A 19,056-nucleotide genomic window follows, 5' to 3' on the forward strand; every position below is an offset into this window, starting at 1 on the left:
CCAGCCTGGCAATATGGTGAAACCCTGTCTCTACTAAAAATACAAAAATTAGCTGGGCGTGGTGGCGCGTTTCTGTAGTCCCAGCTCTTTGGGAAGCTGAGGCAGAAGAATCGCTTGAACCTGGGAGGCGAAGGTTGCAGTGAGCCGAGGTGGTGCCATTGCACTCCAGCCTAGGTGACAGAGTGAGACTCTGTCTCAAAAAAAAAAAAAAGAATCAGTATGTGATCTTTTGTGACTGGCTTATTTTCACTCTTTTACAAGAAATTTCACTATGCAAGTGATAGAACAACCTTGAAAACAAGGTTCATCTATATTGTGGCATGTATCAGTACTTTATTTCCTTTTATGGCTGAATAATATTTATGGAAATATGGAAAAATATTTTTTTCTTCAGTTGATGGACATCTGGATTGTTTTCATTTTTTGGCTGTTATGAATAATGCTATAATGAACACTTGTGTACAAGTTTTTGTATGGATGTATGTTTTCATTTCTTTCGAGTATATACCCAGGATTAGAATTGCTGGGTCCTGTGGTAACTCTATGTTTAATATTTTGAGGAACTGCCTGATTTGTTTCCAAAGTTGCTGTACCATTTTACATTTCCATCAACAGTGTACGAAGGCTCCAATTTTTCTACATCCTCACCAACACTTGTTATTAATATTGTCTTTTTTTTTTCCCAAATAGAGTCTCACTTTGTTGCCCAGTGTGGAGTGCAGTGGCATGATGACAGCTCACTGTAGCCTTGACCTCTCAGGTTCAAGTGATCTTCCCACCTCAGCCCCCCTGAGTAGCTGGGATTACAGGCATGTGCTACCACACCTGGCTAATTTCTTAATTTTTTGTGGAGACAGAGTCTCACTATGTTGCCCAGGCTGGTCTTGAACTCCTTGCCTCAAGTAATCCTCGCCTCTCAGCCACCCAAAGTGCTGGGATTACAGATATGAGCCAGTGTGCCCTGCTTCATCTGTCTTTTTATTATAGCTGTTCTAGTGAGTGTGAAGTGGTGTCTTATTGTGGTGTTGCTTTGTTTTGTTTTGAGACAGGGTCTCACTCCTTTGCCCAGGCTGGAGTGCAGTGGTGTGATCTCAGCTCACTACAACCTCTGCCTCCCAGGCTCAGGCAGTCCTTCCACCTCAGCCTCCCAAGTAGCTGGGACTACAGGCGTGTGTCACATGGCTGACTCATTTTGTATTTTTTGTAGAGACAGGGTTTTGCCTTGTTGCCCAGCCTTCATGGTGGTTTTGATTTGCATTTCCATGATGCTGAATGCTACTGAGCATTCTTTCATATGCTCATTTGTCTTTTTATATTTAATACAGACATTGTTGCCCGCCTTTCCTAAGACGTGTGTGTGTTCAGTGTATATGCATGTCTAGATTTCACCATGAAAAGTTCATTTTAGGAGCCCATCTGTTGTCAAATTGGACATTTTAGCCACCGTAAGAACTGTGACCTTATTGAGCCCTATTGAGTCACTGTTTATAGTGATTTTTCTGATAATGTCTTTGTTAAGTTCATATTTTATTTTTCTTACAGTATTTCACTGGCCTTGAATGTGGACATAAGTTTTGTATGCAATGCTGGAGTGAATATTTAACTACCAAAATAATGGAAGAAGGCATGGGTCAGGTAAAGATATCAAGTTGTTTTTCAGTTTTTGTTGAATTTCCTATAGTGTTAAGACCCTTGCACAAATTTGCACAAATAAAAACAGGTGAAGCTTTGTGTGTCATGATTCTAGATTCAAACAACTAAAGATAATAGGCTTTTTCCTAAAGTAATGTGGCATTCCAGTTAAAGAGCCACTCCAGGTAACGTTTTCTCAGCCGGCATCAATATTGGTATATGTTAACTTAAACTTGTTGCACGATTTTGTCATATTATCTTGCTTTTGCCTGTAAAGTTGTGTGTTTAAAAACCAATTAGTCAGGTTAGCAAGTCTAGTTACTTTATGGTGATAAACATACTCTCACAAACATTTCCTTTAAGGAGAAAGGGAAGGATTGAGATCCTGTAAACATTAAGGTATTCCCAGAACCTAGCAAAGTGCCTGGCGATGGTAAGCATTCATTAAATATTTGTTGAATGAAGACAGTTTAAATTTCAATCTTTTTCAGACTATTTCGTGTCCTGCTCATGGTTGTGATATCTTAGTGGATGACAACACAGTTATGTAAGTATTTTTGATAGATTCTGCATGTGAATATTGGTTAGTTGGTTAAGCCAAATTAATTTTTACTTAGTACTTCAAAGGAATTGAAACTTCTTAAAGTCTGAAGAAACTTTTTAATCTGCGTTCCTTAGTAGTAGTACAAAAGCCCGTTTGTAACTTGGTTAAATGCCTGATCACTATTCTTACAAACCTAGAAATGCATGGTAGCTAGATTTTGATAAACCTTGGGATTGGAGATTAGAATTTGTGTATGTGTTAGTTGAGGTGTTCTTGGAAGCAGATCCCAAGATAGAATAAAAGGTGAAACTGACTTACTGTGGAATAGCATCTGTGCAAGGTAAACAGCAGGAACAGATAGACATTGATGTAGGCCTGACATCTGTTAAAAGACAAGAAAGAAGGAAGATTCAATAGGAAGAGACTTCGTATGATACAGCTATGAGAGTCTTTGGCAGCCCTGATGGGGGAACTTCAGTGCATAGATTGCCCATAGAGGAAAACCTCAATAAGTAGAAAGAGCTAGGCCCAGTACACCTGATATGCTCAGTCATTGGCTGGGACTACCCAGGGAGTCATGGTCTTTGCTGAAACACTGCTGCTGATTTCAGATACACTGCAGATGGAGGCATTCAGCTAACAGCTCTTCTTGTGAAAGGTTCTTTCTTTTTTTTAACTTTTAGGTTCAGGTGTACATGTGCAGGTTTGTTACATGGGTAAATTCCTTGTCCGTGAGGTTTGGTATACAAATGATCCCATCACCCAGGTAGTGAGAACAATACCTGATAGTTTTTCAACTCTTGCCATCCCACCCTACCCACTCTAATAGTCCCCACTGTCTTTTATTCTCATCTTCATGTGTACTCACTATTTAGCTCTCACTTATAAATGAGAACATGTGGTATTGAGTATTTCTGTGTTAATTCATTTGGGATGATGACCTCTAGCTGCATTTGTATTGCTGCAAAGGACATGATTGTGCTCACTTTTTTTATGACTGCATAGTGTTTCATGGTGTCCATGTGCCACATTTTGTTTATCCGGTCCACTGTTGATGGGCATCTAGGTTGATTTCATGTGTTTGCCATTGTGAATAATGCCACAGTGAACATACTAGCGAATGTGTCTTTTTGGTAGAATGATTTATTTTCCCTGTGATCTCACCAACATCTGTTATTTTTTTACTTTTTAAAATTATTTTTTGTTTAATTTTTTTTTACTTTTTAATAATATTCCTTATGACTGGTGTGAGATGATATGGTACATCATTATGGTTTTGATTTGCATTTCTCTAGTGATTAGTGTTGAGCATTTTTTTGTACCTGTTGGCTGCGTGTATGTCTTCTTGAGAAGTGTCTTTTCATATACTTTGCCTCTTTTTTTTTTTTTTAAATGAAAGCAAGTTTATTAGAGAAGTAAAGAAACAAAAGAATGGCTACTTCATTGACAAAGCAGCCTGCTCATTTTTAAATGAGGTTGTTTTTTGCTTCTTTGATTAAGTTCCTTATAGATTCTGGATGTGAGGCTTTTGTTGGGTGTATAATTTGTAAATATTTTCTCCCATTCTGTAGGTTGTCTGTTTACTCTGTTAATAGTTTCTTTAGCTGTACAGAAGCTCGTTAGTTTAATTAAGTCCCACTTGTCAATTTTTGCTTTTGTTGCAGTTGCGTTTGGGAACTTAGTCATAAATTCTTTGCCAAGGCTGATGTCTAGAATGGTATTTCCTGGATTTTCTTCTAAAATTTTTATAGATTGAGTTCTTACATTAAAGTATTTAATCCTTTAGTTAATTTTTGTATATGATGAAAGATATAGGGGTCAAGTTTCATTCTTCTGCATGTGGCTAGCTAGTTATCCCAACAACCATTTATGTGTGTGTGGCTATTATCGATAGGATTGCATTATTAATTTGGCTCTCACCTTGAATGTTATTGGTATATATTAAATGCTACTGAATTTTGTACATTGATTTTGTATCCTGAAACTTTACTGACTTTGTCAGTTCTAGGAGCCTTTTGGCAGAGTCTTTAGGGTTATTTCTAGGTATAGAATCATCATCAGTGAAGATTGGTAATTTGACTTCTTTTCTTATTTAGATACATTTTATTTCTTTCTCTTGCCTAATTGCTCTGGCTAGGACTTCCAGTACTATGTTGAATAGGAGTGGTGAGTATGGGCATCCTTTTCCTAAGTGGAATGCTTCCAGCCTTTGCCTGTTCAGTATGATGTTGGCTGTGGGTTTGTCATATCATAGATGGCTCTTATTATTTTGAGGTATGTTTCTTCAAAGCCTAGTTTGTTGATGGTTTTTATCATGAAGAGATGTTGGACTTTATTGAAAGCTTTTTCTGTGTCATTTGAGATGATCTGTGGTTTTTAATTCTGTTTATGTGGTGAGTTACATGTATTGGTTTGCCCAGGCTGGAGTACAGTGGTGCCATATCGGCTCACTGCAACCTCTGCCTCCTGGGTTCAAGCAATTCTCCTGCCTCAGCCTCCTGAGTAGCTGTGATTACAGGTGTACACCACCATGTCCGGCTAAGTTTTGTATTTTTAGTAGAGACAGAGTTTCGTCATGTTGGCCAGGCTGGTTTCGAACTCCTGACCTCAGGTGATCCGCCTGCCTTGGCCTTCCAAAGTGCTAGGATTACAGGCGTGAGCCACCGCGCCTGGCCAATAACTATTTTCAGTTTGTGATGGTAACAGATCTTTGTCAAGAGAATTGTCTTATTAATGACCAGAGTGACACTTGCTGCCACCTTCTTGAGAATGCCTGTTCTCGAAGATGGATGCTCACTTTCTTTTACTTCCTTATCAATATCAGATAAACTAAGGGTGGAACCTTGTCCAAATAACTATTGGCTGATGTTTGCTCTTACCAGTCCTGGTGGTCCATGCCAGGTTTAGATAGCTTTTTAGGCTAAGGCCAGCTATCAGAAATCATTAGGGTTTGTCATACCAGTAAAGCATTATGGGTAGTACATGCGTAAATAAGATGTGTTTGTTTGGCAATCAAGGCATCTGACTTTTGGCCTGATACATTCCTTATTATTATTTATTGATATAAAATCTGTAACATAAAACTCATTTTAATTACAGTTATCCTTAGTATACTGGGGATTGGTTCTAGGACCCACACCCTCCACCCTGAATATACCAAAATCTGCGCATGCTCATGTCAGCCCAGCAGAACTCATGTATACAAAAATTCGACCGTCCATATATGCAGGTTTCACATCCCACAAATAACTATTTTCGATCCACATTTGGTTGAAAAATATTCATAAATAAGTGGACCCATGCAGTTCAAACCTGTGTTGTTTAAGAAGCAATGGGGGTTTTTTTTGTGTTGTTTTTTTTTTCTTGAGATGGAATCTCTCTCTGTTGCCCAGACTGGAGTGCAGTAGTGGCATGATCTCGGCTCACTGCAACCTCTACCTCCTAGGTTCAAGTGATTCTCCTGCCTCAGCCTCCTGAGTAGCTGGGATTACAGGTGCCCGCCACCATGCTCAGCTAATTTTTTTGTATTTTTAGTAGAGACGAGGTTTCACCATGTTGGCCAGGCTGGTTTTGAACTCCTGACCCCAAGTGATCGCCCACCTCTGCCTCCCAAAGTGCTAAGATTACAGGCGTGAGCAACCGCGCCCGGCCAGCAACTGTATTTTTAAGTATATTATCCAGTGGCTTTTAGTATATACATAATATTATTCTACAAACATCACCTAATTGCAGACTATTTTAATCACCTTATATCCGTTAAGCAGTCATTTGCTATTCCTTTCTCCCCCTAGACCCTAGCAACCACTCATCTGCTTTCTGTCTTTGTGGATTAGCCTATTCTGGACATTTCATATAAAGGGAATCATATAATATGTTGCCTTTTGTGATTGGCTTCTTTAATGTTTTCAAGATTCATCCATGTTGTGTCATGAGTCATCACTTTATTCCTTTTCATTGCTGAATAATGGTTCCATTATATGGACATTTCCATTTTTTTACGGAAATGTCTTATGTGAACATATGAACATTTGTGTACAAGTTTTTCATTGGATATCTGTTTTTAATTCTCTTAAGTATATATACCTCAAAGGAGAATTGCTGGGTCATGTGGTAATGCTATGTTTAACTTTTTGAGGAACCATCAAATACACGAATTATTTTTAGACCACAGGTTCCACTTCTGTGAAATACGGAGATTTACTCATTTAAAAAATATTCATTGAACACTTTCTACAGGCCAGGCACTGTACTGGACACCTGGGGATCCTTTCATGGGGTTGGGAGGAGAAAGATATTAAACAAATGATTATACAGATAACTGTCTAATTAAAATTATGATAATTTCTTTAAAGGAGATGTTTAAGGTGCCATGAGAACTGAGAGGGTATCTATATCCAAACGAGTGTGGAAACTCCGGAAAGGCTTCCTTGAGTAATACTTTATTGTAACTGAGTGAAAATAGCGTCTAATATTTATTGAGTGCTTACTATCTGCCAGGCACTGTTCTAGTCTCACAACCATATTTCTGATATCTATTTTACAGATTAGTAACTGAGAAATGGAGAGTTCAAAGAATTTACCATCAATTCATAGCTAGTGAGTTGTGAGGCCGGCATTCAAACCTAGGCTGTCCCACCTTAGAGCTCCATTACAATATTCTTGTCTTTCCAAGGGAGGCAGCCTTATGCAAAGCCTCTGAGGAAGGGTGGTACTTACTGTTTTGAAGAAATACAAGAATACGAATGTGATAGGAGTGCACTGAAAGTGGCACAGGACAGGGTGGGATCTTGTGGAAGGAGAGAGGCCTATGAAGCTCAAGAGTGAAATGAGGCCAGATTGTCTGGTTCATTTAAAAGATTTTAATAGAGTTGAACTACATGCATTTTCTTCCTGTCTTTCTCAGTGGGAATTCTTTTTCTTGTAATACACTCAGAGGAGTATTTACCATAGAACTAATGAAACTTAAACTTCAGGGTTCCTCACTACGTGGGATCCTGTGAATTCTGGAAATTCTTGTGAATTATAGAGTGTTCAGAAGAGGCCAGGATGCAATCAGTGAGCATTTCTGGTTAATTTCCAAGAGCCCTCAGAAGAAGAAGGCTCTTAAAATTATATCAGCTTTAGGTATCACAAAACCTGGATCCATTTCTTAACATTTCTGTCAACAATATGTCTCATTTCACATACTAATTTGGGTGGGGTATCTGAAGGAAGGTGGCTGAGAATTGCTGTCTTAAGGCATGATATCAGAGTCAAAAGACCCTGAAATGTGCCTATACTTGGCACTAGTTGGTAAGTCATTAGGCTGTAATAAAAACTGGGTAAAAGTAGACTATTTAAAAAATAAGAACCATGGAAAAAAAGTCTATGAAAATAAAACTATACAAACTTTGAAATTATTGTTGTGATCAGTACAGTTATATTTGTTGATAGCCTATGTGCGTTTCAGTATTTACAGCTTAGGGCATAAACATGTGGCCATAGCATAAACAGCTTTTGAAACTGTTTTATAAATGTGGAAAATACTCTTGACTAGAAACTTTCTAATCTATTTTTATTCTTGGTTTCAGGCGCCTGATCACAGATTCAAAAGTTAAATTAAAGTATCAGCATTTAATAACAAATAGCTTTGTAGAGGTAAGTGATTTGTTTTCCTTCTTGTAAGAAGGAATTGTTTATTAATAGAAATACTATTTTAAAGATTATAATTTATTGACAGTAAAAAAACATCTTTACCATATTTATGGAGCATGCCAAAATACCTTTATTCTCAAAAGAGTATGACAGGCCAGGTGTGGTGGCTCACGCCTGTAATCCCAGCACTAAGGGAGGCCGAGGCGGGTGGATCACCTGAGATCAGGAGTTCAAGACCAGCCTGGCCAACATGGCGAAACCCTGTCTCTTCTAAAAATACAAAAATTAGCTGGGCACAGTGGCACAAGCCTGTAATCTGAGCTACTAGGGAGGCTGAGGCGGGAGAATCGCTTGAACCCGGGAGACGGAGGTTGCAGTGAGCCGAGATGGCGCCACTGCACTCCAGCCTGGGTGCAGAGCGAGACTCCTCTTAATAAAAAATAAAAGAGTATGAGAAACCAGTAAGTACATCTCTCCATAGATCTTGACCTTGGATAATAAAATTATTTTTACTGTATTCTTTCTTTATTTTTCTTTATCCCTAGCAGAGAATCGTAGTAGATTACTAATCATGTCATGTTTAATCATGTTTGAGATTCTAACCCTGCTATTTCTCTGCTCGTTTTAGGTTTCATTACCAGTAAATCTTGTTAATAAAGAATGCTATACTTTATTGGACCATGCCTTTGCCCATTTGTTCTATGACTCCTTTTGTGCTACAGTGGCAGAGTTGAGTAGTTGCTACAGAGACTGTTCTGGCCTGCAAAACCAAAATTCTTTACCCTCTTGGCTCTTTACAGAGGAGTTTGTCAGCCCCTGTATGACAACATCAGTGTAACTTGGTCTTTTAATTCTAGAAAGTAATTATTTCTGTTAGAGATTAAACCTGGAAACAGCCTATTTTAGAAATAGTGTATTATTGGCCGGGCGCGGTGGCTCACGCTTGTAATCCCAGCACTTTGGGAGGCTGAGGCGGGCGGATCACGAGGTCAGGAGATCGAGACCACGGTGAAACCCCGTCTCTACTAAAAATACAAAAAATTAGCCGGGCGTGGTGGCGGGTGCCTGTAGTCCCAGCTATTCGGAGAGGCTGAGGCAGGAGAATGGCGTGAACCTAGGAGGCGGAGCTTGCAGTGAGCCGAGATTGCACCACTGCACTCCAGCCTGGGCGACAGAGCGAGACTCCGTCTCAAAAAAAAAAAAAAAAAAAAAAAAAAAAAAGAGTGTATTATTTGAAATGGTCAATGGACTTCTGAATTCTGGTACAGAGTGTTTTGTTTCATAATAAAAATACTATAAAAGTTATATTTCCTTTTGAGGAACTAAAATGCACTCTGCCTGTGGTTTAGGAACTGGGTTTTTTGTTTTGTTTTGTTTTTGTTTTTTTCTTCTTACAAGAGGTTTTTATGGGAGAAGTTGTATGTATATCCTTTAGCCTATCTTGAACTATTCTGTAGCATCTAAGCACCTTCCTTGATAAAGAATATATCTGATTTTCTTGTGTCTTTTGAAAATTATCCTGAAATAGAACCGTAAATAAATTAGTGCTTTTTAATGATCACATACATGATATTTAATTAAAGTTATTCAGTGGGATTTTGAAGATAAAACAAGAGGTAATTCATGTGTTTTATAAAACCAGGTCTTCAGGGATCAGTCATCTTTTAAAAAAAAAAAAAGTACCTCTGAAAATGTTGCCATAGAAGACCACAGCAAGTTTTCATAAGCTTGTGTCATTATCCCCCATTTGCCCCTTGTACCAGAGAAGCAGTATAAATAATTGCTTGATGTACTAGGAAATCTTGCATCATGACCTAATTTAATTTGCTGTCTTTTTTTGAGGCAGGGCCTCATTCTGACACCCAGGCTGGAATGCAGCAGATGATCACAGCTCTCTGCAGCCTCTACTTCCTGGGCTCAAGTGATCCTCTTGCCTCAGCCTCCTGTGTAGTTGGGACTACAGGCACATACCACCATGCCTGGCTAAATTCTTTTTTTTTTTTTTTTTAAGGTAGAGGCAAGGTCTTGCTATGTTGCCCGGGCTGGTCTTGAGTGCTTGACCTCAAACAGTCCTCCCGCCTTGGCCTCCCTAAGTTCTGGGATTATAGGTGTGAGCCACTGTGCCCAGCCAGCTGTCATTTTTTATTTTCTAACTTGTATTTCAGTGCAATCGACTGTTAAAGTGGTGTCCTGCCCCAGATTGCCACCATGTTGTTAAAGTCCAATATCCTGATGCTAAACCTGTTCGCTGCAAATGTGGGCGCCAATTTTGGTAAGCAAGTGATTTCCTAAGTTGAAATAGTGCACAAAGCATTTCTATTTCTTCTGTTTATTCTTGGTAGTAAAATAGCAGAAAAAAAAGTGTTTACCTTAGGCAGGGAGAGGTTTGATACTGGTTTAAAATAGTATATATCTCTTTGAGAATTGAATGAAAAGGTCACATCTTAAAAAAATTTTTCCTCTTTCCTTGATGTCCTTTTTTGAATTTTTTTTTATGGAGAAAATATACAACTTTAGTCATATCTTCCTGTATGCTCCACTGTAACTTAATGGGAGCAAACTTGTAGATCTGGGACTATATGTTTTTCTTTACTCTGCCAAATTTTAACCTTACTTATGCAAAGGAAATGTGCAGGTAAATTCGGCTGATGGTCTCCTTTTTAACTAAGAGTTTTCCTGTGGCTCCTCTCGCCCAGCTTTCTTGGTAACTTGGGCTTTTGGAGTTCTATAGTATACTCTTCAGCCTCTGAATTCTAGATTTGAACTGCCAGGAAGTTTCCAGTGCCACATATTAGGGGGTGTCTTAATCAGTTCAGGCTCCTTTATAGGTGTTCTCGTTTTTTCCAAAGTGGATGGGCTGAAAATTTTTCAAATTTTTGACTTCTTATTTCCTTTTGATGAACAGTTTATCTCTAGGTCATTCATCTCTTCTTGCATTTTCTATAAACATTCAAGAGAAGCTAAGCTGCATCTTCAACACATTGCTTAGTAATTTCCTCAACCAGATATTCAGTTTCATTTCTCTACCTTCCACGAAACAATTCAGCCAGCTTTGCCACTTTATAGCAAGGATGGCTTTTCCTCTAGTTTCTAACAGCATATTCCTCATTTTCATCAGAGACCTCATCATAATGGCCTTTACTGTCGATATTTCTAACAACATTCTGTTCATGGCCATATATTTAGGTTTTCTCTACGATAGAGGCATTCCCCGCACTTCTGTCTTTCTGAATCCTGACCAGAATTACCCTTAACAATTCAGTTCATTCACGGTGATCTAGGCTTTTTCTAGCTTGCACTTCCAAGCTCTTCCAGCCTCTACTTACTACCTAGTTTCAAATCGGCTTTCACATTTTTGGCTTTGTTAGAACAGCACCCTCACTTCTTGGTACCATTTTCTGTCTTAATGTTCAGGCTGTTATAACAAAAGACCATAAACTGGGCGGCTTCTAAACAACGTAAATTTATTTCTTACAGTTCTTAAGGGTGAGAAGTCCAAGATCAAGGTGCCAAAAGATTTGTTGTCTGGCGAGGGCCCGCTTTTCTGGTTCATAGATGGTGCCTACTTGCTGCGTCCTCATATGGTGGAAAGGACAAGGCAGTTCTCTGGGCCCTTTTTTTTTTTTTTTAAAGGATGCCAATTCCATTCACCTCCTAAAGGCTCCACATCCTAATACTGTCACATTGGTTATTAAGTTTTAGCATACACATTTTAGGGGGACACAAACATTTATATCCTGCTAGAAGTTAAGATGATTTTCTGTTCCTTTGAGGGTCTTGAGTAAGAAGCCAATCAAGTCAAGGGGCTCTAGACCCAGCAGATAGATTTTTTGTTTTGTTTTGTTTTGAGAGAGGGTCTCACTCCATCACCCAGGCTGGAGTGCAGTGGCACGATCTCGCACTGTAACCTTTGCTTCCCAGGTTCAAGTGATTCTTGTGCCTCTTGAGTAGCTGGGATTACAGGCATGTGCCACCACGCCTGGCTAATTTTTATTTATTTATTTATTTATTTATTTATTTATTTATTTATTTTTAATAGAGACAGCATTTCACCTTGTTGGCCAGGCTGGTCTTGAACTCCTGGCCTCAAGTAATCCACCTGCCTCGGCCCTCCCTAAGTGCTGGGATTACAGGTGAGAAGCACCATGGCCAGCCAGATATTTTTTGTGTGTGTGTGTTGGGGGCGGGGGGGGGTTTGGAGGGGGAAATATTTTATTGGTATTCCATACCTTTCTTTTTTTCCTCCAAACATCTATAGAATTACACTTAACACATCATTAATGATAAATATTTCCAAAAAGAGCAGGTAAGCTCACAGAGATTAAATATGTGTAAAATACATACTGTTTTGATAAAGATTAAATATGCATTGTTATTTTAGAGAAAAGTGGATAATACCTACTTTCCAATGTATTTTTAGTGTGACACATTTCAAACATAAAAGTATAGAGAATACAGCAGTGAATACCTATATAGCTACAATCCAGCTAAATCAAAATTAGTATTTTGTTTTTCTTCATTAAGAGATAAAACATGACACATACATTTGAAGCTCCTTGGTTCCCTGCTCCTTCCCATTCCCCATCTTTCTTTTCAGAAATAACCATTTATCTTAACCTGATTTAAATCAATAGTAGTTTGTTTCTGTCTTTAGCAAAGGACTTTTTGCCATTTGTAAATTACTTAGCTAATTAATCTGTCATTTTATTATTTTTTCTTAAGCATTTGTGTTTGTTAATTATACTTCTTTTACAAATGTGTATGTCATGAGCTTAGAAAACAAAAGTGAATTACCGATTAATACGTGTTTAGTAAGTATTTAGTCTGTTTTATACCTTGCCCAGTACCATTTCCCTCTACAGGGCTGAGGTTCATTTGTTTAAATAATGCAAAGATGTGACCTATTTGCTTCCCATATATTGTTTACTGTGTATTAGTACTAAATTATATAAGTAACCTACAAAGTCAGCCTTTTATTCTTCATTTAGGGTGTTAAATAAAAGATTAAAAATGCACTGATGAAGCATGGGTTGAAACTTCTCAATATAGTCTGAGGCACCTTAGCAACAATTATTATGGAATTGTCATCAAAGCGTGTCTTCATGCTTATAGTCATTTGTCATTTCACACATACTGAGTACCCACTATGTGCTAGTTCTTCTACTAAATTCTAGGTAATTAACTGTAAAGCAGTTCTCTCCTTGTATTTGCTAGTCACGAGAAACTAGTGACAATACTGTGTAAAGCAGTTCTCTCCTTGTATTTGCCAGTCACTAGAAACTAGTGACAATACTGTGGAACTATAAGGCATGAAATGACTGGCTTATTTACTTACTTAGAGTAGGTAGGCCTTAATTCTATTAACTCTTTGTGTCACTTAACAGCTTTAACTGTGGAGAAAATTGGCATGATCCTGTTAAATGTAAGGTGAGTTTGTCTGACATTTCAATTTTTAAATAATGTAATGGCACACTTCTAAGACTTAGTGACCAAAAATCATAGCTGATGATTTTGTTATCTATCTATTGGTAGATTTTTTTAAATCCTTTTAATTTTGGATGATCATTACATGTATTCAGAGGTAATTCCTTAGGATAAGTCAAGTCAGCTCCTGATTATTATTAGGATAACCATGGCTAAGGCACCTCTTTGTCAGGCTTTGTAATTAGGGGAATACACACCTTGTAGTTGGGCTTCTCTTCAAGCTCTAGGTTCCCCACTTAGCTTCTGCCAGGGAAAATCCTGCTTTGGTTGATTTTATATATACTGGACATTGTAGCTATGGGATTTCCCTGGCTTAAGAGGATGTGAGCCTAGTGATAATCTTATTCATTGGCTTTTACATTTAAGCTTGACTATAGTTAAGTGCTAAAGTAATTTGCTATTTTTAAAAGTCTTTTGTTGTATCCTAACAGTTGTTATTTTCAAACAGTGGTTAAAGAAATGGATTAAAAAGTGTGATGATGACAGTGAAACCTCTAATTGGATTGCAGCCAACACAAAGGTTGGTGTTTTCCTTCAGTAACTCTTGGTAATAAAAATGATAAGGATTGGTGCTTTGGCATTAGCAAAAGCAATAAGGTGACCTACTTACAGACTTCGTTTCATCTTTTTCTCCATTCTTTTTTTTTTTTTTTTTTCCCCAGAATGTTTGCCTGTTATTTCCTTTTTCTCTTTGAGTTTAGAGTATTGAGTACTCTACTACAGTATCCACAGTTCTCTGCCTTAGGTTTCTTCTACTGGAAAAAAAATCAGTGTTCTATAGAGGAAAAAGCTGATAATTTTTCAAGTGTGGGATTTGTGCTTGGATGCCGTTTAGTATACAAATGTATTGGAGTTTACTCCACCTAGCTTGGTTCTATTAGGCTAATTTGCATTTTTGTTTCTAATTTTTTGTTTTGAAGTACATTGCTCTTGATGCTAGTTTCAAAATTCAATCTCTTTATGACCACAAACCACTTTCTTAACCCCAGACAAATAATCTTACAAGCGTTTAAATCTTGAGTACCCTTCTCCTCGATCGCTAATATAATGAGCAAGCATTTGAATGCCAACTATGTACCCAGCTAGTCTTTTAATACAAAGTTGTATTATCCATCCTTTATGTAATTCAATCCTATCCTATCCACGTAGTGAGTGACTTGGGTAATGAATGGTAGGATGGTTCATGGCCTATTCATTTTTAGTATTATTTTGTACATGTAAAGATGATGCTTTAAAGAATGCTGAGTTGTTTGACCCATAGTATATAAAGCTATCTTTGAACTGTTCCCTCACTCATCACAGGACAATGAGAGTAAGAAGTGCGTAAACAATGAAGGCTGACACAGGTTTTCTGTGTGTGTTTAAGTGTACATCTTACATACTTATATATATATAACATGAATATACATTTCTGTCTCCCAGAAAGTAGTGAAACAGTGAATCTTGCCACATAAAACAAATGCCCAAGTCTTTAAGGAATATATGGTAGAAATTAATATTTTTTGTTCTCTCCAAAACCATCACGATAAGCATAACTCACGTCAATCAAAGAAAACCTTACTATAAATATACTGTAATGTCAGAAAGTAGTTGTTTTGTTATTTAAAAAAAAATTCTTAGCCAAGCATTCTTCTTTTGAAAATCGAAGATTTTCCCACAAGAAATGTTCCTTAAGTCCCAGAATTCTTTAATATGCTCTGAAAAACTAATATTTAGAATAAGGTGATTATATTTTCACTAAATTGTTTAATTAAATGGTAGCCTTTTTTCTTTTTTTTTTTTTTTGAGATGGAGTCTTGCTCTGTCGCCCAGGCTGAAGTGCAGTGGCACAATCTTGGCTCACTGCAAGCTCCGCCTCCCGGGCTCACGCCATTCTCCTGTCTCAGCCTCCGGAGTAGCTGGGACTACAGGCGCCCGCCACCGCGCCGGGCTAATATTTTGTATTTTTAGTAGAGACAGGGTTTCACCGTGATCTCGATCTCCTGACCTCGTGATCCACCTGCCTCGGCCTCCCAAAGTGCTAGGATTACAGGCGTGAGCCACCGCGCCCGGCCCAGCCTTTTTTCTACATCTAGAGAAATTCCTACTTGTAAGCCCCAAAGATGTTTAAAATAGGGAGTACAGGCTTGAATATGTTTGGCTTAGTTTAGATTGTAGATTACCAAGGAAGAATGGCAATTTGTAAAGCAAATTTAGCTGCTCAGTATTTTTGAGAGAAAACTGAAGAGTTTTTCTCTTGAGGTTTTAGAAGCTTTTAAGATTATTAGCTCCCTAAACAGATAGGCATGTTGTCAGTGATATCCTAACATTTTGGAGGTTTAGTACTATTAGGTTAATTATAACCAAGAAATGTAGAATGTAGAATGAAGCATATTTTATGCCTGAAATTTGCTTGTTTGGAAAAATGTAAAATTTCTTATGTGAGTGAATTCAAAAATTTGATTTGAAATATATAATTAAAAAATTGCTATATTGGCCTATTTTAAATTGCTATCATTGATGGGCAGCATAGTCAGTTTCACAAAGAAGGCCAAATTGTGCAAATACTAATATAGTGGGTGATCCCTCCTTGGGAGAGTTACAAACGTCAATCACAAATGCAAAAACAAAAAATCCATAGGCCTACAGAGCAGTAATTTTGGCTTACTAGCAACCAAGAATATGAAATGAGGCCAGGTGCAGTGGCTCACACCTGTAATCCTAACACTTGGGAGGCCGAGGTAGGCAGATTGCTTGAGCTTGAGAGATTGAGACCAACTTGGGCAACATGGTGAAACCCCACCTCAACAAAAAATTAAAAAATTAGCCGAGCGTGGTGGCATGCACCTGTAGTCCCGCTACTTGGGAGACTGAGGCAGGAGGATGACTTGAGCCCTTGAGGTCAAAGCTGCAGTGAGCCGTGATTGCACTGCTCTACTCCAGCCTAGCCGACAGTGAGACCCTGTCTCAAAAAGAAAAAGAAAATGATTTGGACTTGGAAAAAAATAATCTAACATGATCTCTATGGCATACTTGTTGAGGAGTACAATGAAAAGAATTTAAAACATGGGTATTTGGCAGGAGAAAGTTGGAAAATCCAGTAGCCACAAAATAAATTTACCAGTCAAGATCTGATTTCCTAGTTACCTGACATTGAAGTCAGATTGCTTGGATTTGGATCCTGACTTGACTTATGTGACCTTGGACTGGCTTCTTTATAATTTTTCTCTCCCTTAGTTTATTCATCTGACAAATGGTAATAGGAATAGCACCACTATAAGAATTATGAGTTGATGCATATAAAACACTGAGAACAGTACATGGGATATGGGAAGTACTCAATTATTTCTAGATGACACTAGAGAGTATAGTATATTTATATGAATAGAATGCTTTTATCTCCTATAGTACTATTATTACTATATATATGATTAAAAGTACTTAAAATGGTTTGTCTCTCAACCCTACTTAAAAAGAAATCCTAGGAAGGCTGAAGTGGGAAGATCACTTGACTCCAGAAGTTTAAGGCTTTAGTGACCTATGATTGGGCCTCTGAATAGCCACTGCACTACAGCCTGGGCAATGTAGTGAGACTGTTTCTAAGTTTAAAAAAACAAGTCCTTAAATTGTTGTATGTCTTAAAAGCCAGTGGTAATAATGGTAACAGCTCATTTTAAATAGTACTTAAGTGTTCAACACTGTTCTAAGTGCTTTATATGTATTAACCACAATAAATATTATGTTTAAAAGCAAACCAAATCTAGAACTGGCTTTTCCTTAATGTTAGTAATGCAACCTAGTGTAGCATTGACACCAACTTTATAGTTTCTCTTCATAGGAATGTCCCAAATGCCATGTCACAATTGAGAAGGATGGTGGTTGTAATCACATGGTCTGTCGTAACCAGAATTGTAAAGCAGAGTTTTGCTGGGTGTGTCTTGGCCCATGGGAACCACATGGATCTGCCTGGTAGGTTGGGGAAATTAAGAGAAGAATGTGTTTACATAAGTATGTGCCATGTATTATGAATAACATTTCTACCTCATAGATATCACCATCTAACTTGCAAGCTAAATAAACACATAGTATGTGATTAATGTTATAAGTATATGCAAGACATAGAGGGATTAGTTAGATATATTTCATAAAGGGGAGGTAACAATTGAGATGAACTTTAAGGGGACCAAGAGTTCATTAGTTATAAAAGCAGTAGGAAAAACATTTAGGGCAAAAGTTGCAACATGAGCAAAGGTAGAATGTTGTGAAAATACATGACTTTTTCAGAGAATTAACTGTTTTATCAAATGTGCCTCTCTAGGCCGAAATTGAAAACTCACATGCTGTTGGCAAAACCCAACCTGCAGGTGGTTTTACCCTGCATATCATTAGACATTGTGGAATGCTTTAAAGCCTTGCTAAAAGGCTTTGTCATATTTTTCTTAAATATGCATATATATGCAATATATATATATGCTATATATATATATATAAGCAATATATATATATTGCTTTCCTTGTTTTATTGATGACTTACTTGAACTAATATAAGAATCTTGGGCCAGGCACGGTGGCTTATACCTGTAATCCCAGCACTTTGGGAGGCCGAGGTGGGTGGATCACCTGAGGTCGGGATTTCGAGACCAGCCTGACCAACATGGAGAAACCCCATCTCTACTAAAAATACAAAATTAGCCAGGCATGGTGGCGCATGCCTGTAATCCCAGCTACTTGGGAGGCTGAGGCAGGAGAATCACTTGAACTAGGGAGGTGGAGGTTGCAGTGAACCAAGATCGCCCCATTGCACTCCAGCCTGGGCAACAAGAGCGAAACTCTGTCTCAAAAAAAAAAATCTTACACAGCATATGAAGCAGTTTTCTCACTGGTTAAGGGCATAAGCCTCCATTGGGTGACAGGCAAAAGTTTAAGCTCTGAAACTCTGTAGTTATGTGACCTTAAGTATGTTTCCTATCCTCTCTAAATTTTATTCTTCATCTTCTCAATGAAGAAAATAACGCATATTTCATAAAATGTTTAAGGGATTAAATGTGTTAGTACATTTAAAGTCCTTAGCCAAGTGCATGGTATATAGTAAGCACTCAAGAAATGGCTGCTCCCATAATGTAGGCTCCCATAACTGAGGTATAGTAACCACTCCAGGGGAAGTGCAAGTCTTACTCATCTACGCTCTGAGCTGACCTCTCTGGGTATGTTTTCCCCTTCCCACCATTCTGTATATCATGCAGTTTTAAATGACTCTGAAAAACTGTAATAGCAAAGCACATAGCACAGCATCTATTACATGGTAGGTTGTCAACTGTTGGTTCTCTGTGGTTTATAAAAGAGCAGGTAAGGTGAATAATCCTGGAAAATTAGAAATATTTGCCTTAAGTAACAGATGGCCTAAGAGATAAGATTATCTCTTTCTCAAAAAGTTGAGTTAGGAATTCAGACAAAAGTCAATAAAGGTTCTAGAAGGACAATGTTTTCTAATAATGATAGGTGAGCTGATTTGAAATGGAATGCCTCAGGAGGTGGGGAATTTCCTATCACTGGATAGAGAACTTATTATAGAGAGGATTCAAACACTAGATAGGGTTAGAACAGTTCCTTTCAGCCTGCTAATTCTGTCATTATAGCAGTAGAACTCTGGGTGTTTTAACATCTCAATTTCTCTGTTATAAAAGATAATGTTGGTGTTAGATAATCTGTAAATCCAGGTTAAAATTCTGTGATTTTTTTTTTCCTTTTCATTGATTTTTTTGTTCTTTATGGAATCCTCTTTA

General features: G+C 37.9%; 1 protein-coding gene across 1 annotated transcript in view; it reads left to right on the forward strand.

Moving 5' to 3' along the window:
* ARIH1 (ariadne RBR E3 ubiquitin protein ligase 1) overlaps positions 1-19,056 on the forward strand; it is a 114,628-nt gene that overhangs the window by 81,157 nt on the left and 14,415 nt on the right. Inside the window, exons 4-10 of the mRNA XM_003267180.4 lie at positions 1,543-1,635; positions 2,124-2,179; positions 7,747-7,813; positions 9,976-10,082; positions 13,195-13,237; positions 13,743-13,814; positions 17,112-17,242. Coding sequence (XP_003267228.2) covers positions 1,543-1,635; positions 2,124-2,179; positions 7,747-7,813; positions 9,976-10,082; positions 13,195-13,237; positions 13,743-13,814; positions 17,112-17,242 — 569 coding nt within the window. The remainder of the gene's footprint in view (positions 1-1,542; positions 1,636-2,123; positions 2,180-7,746; positions 7,814-9,975; positions 10,083-13,194; positions 13,238-13,742; positions 13,815-17,111; positions 17,243-19,056) is intronic.

Source organism: Nomascus leucogenys, chromosome 6 (assembly GCF_006542625.1).
Source record: "Nomascus leucogenys isolate Asia chromosome 6, Asia_NLE_v1, whole genome shotgun sequence".
Classification (NCBI taxonomy): Eukaryota; Metazoa; Chordata; class Mammalia; order Primates; family Hylobatidae; genus Nomascus; species Nomascus leucogenys.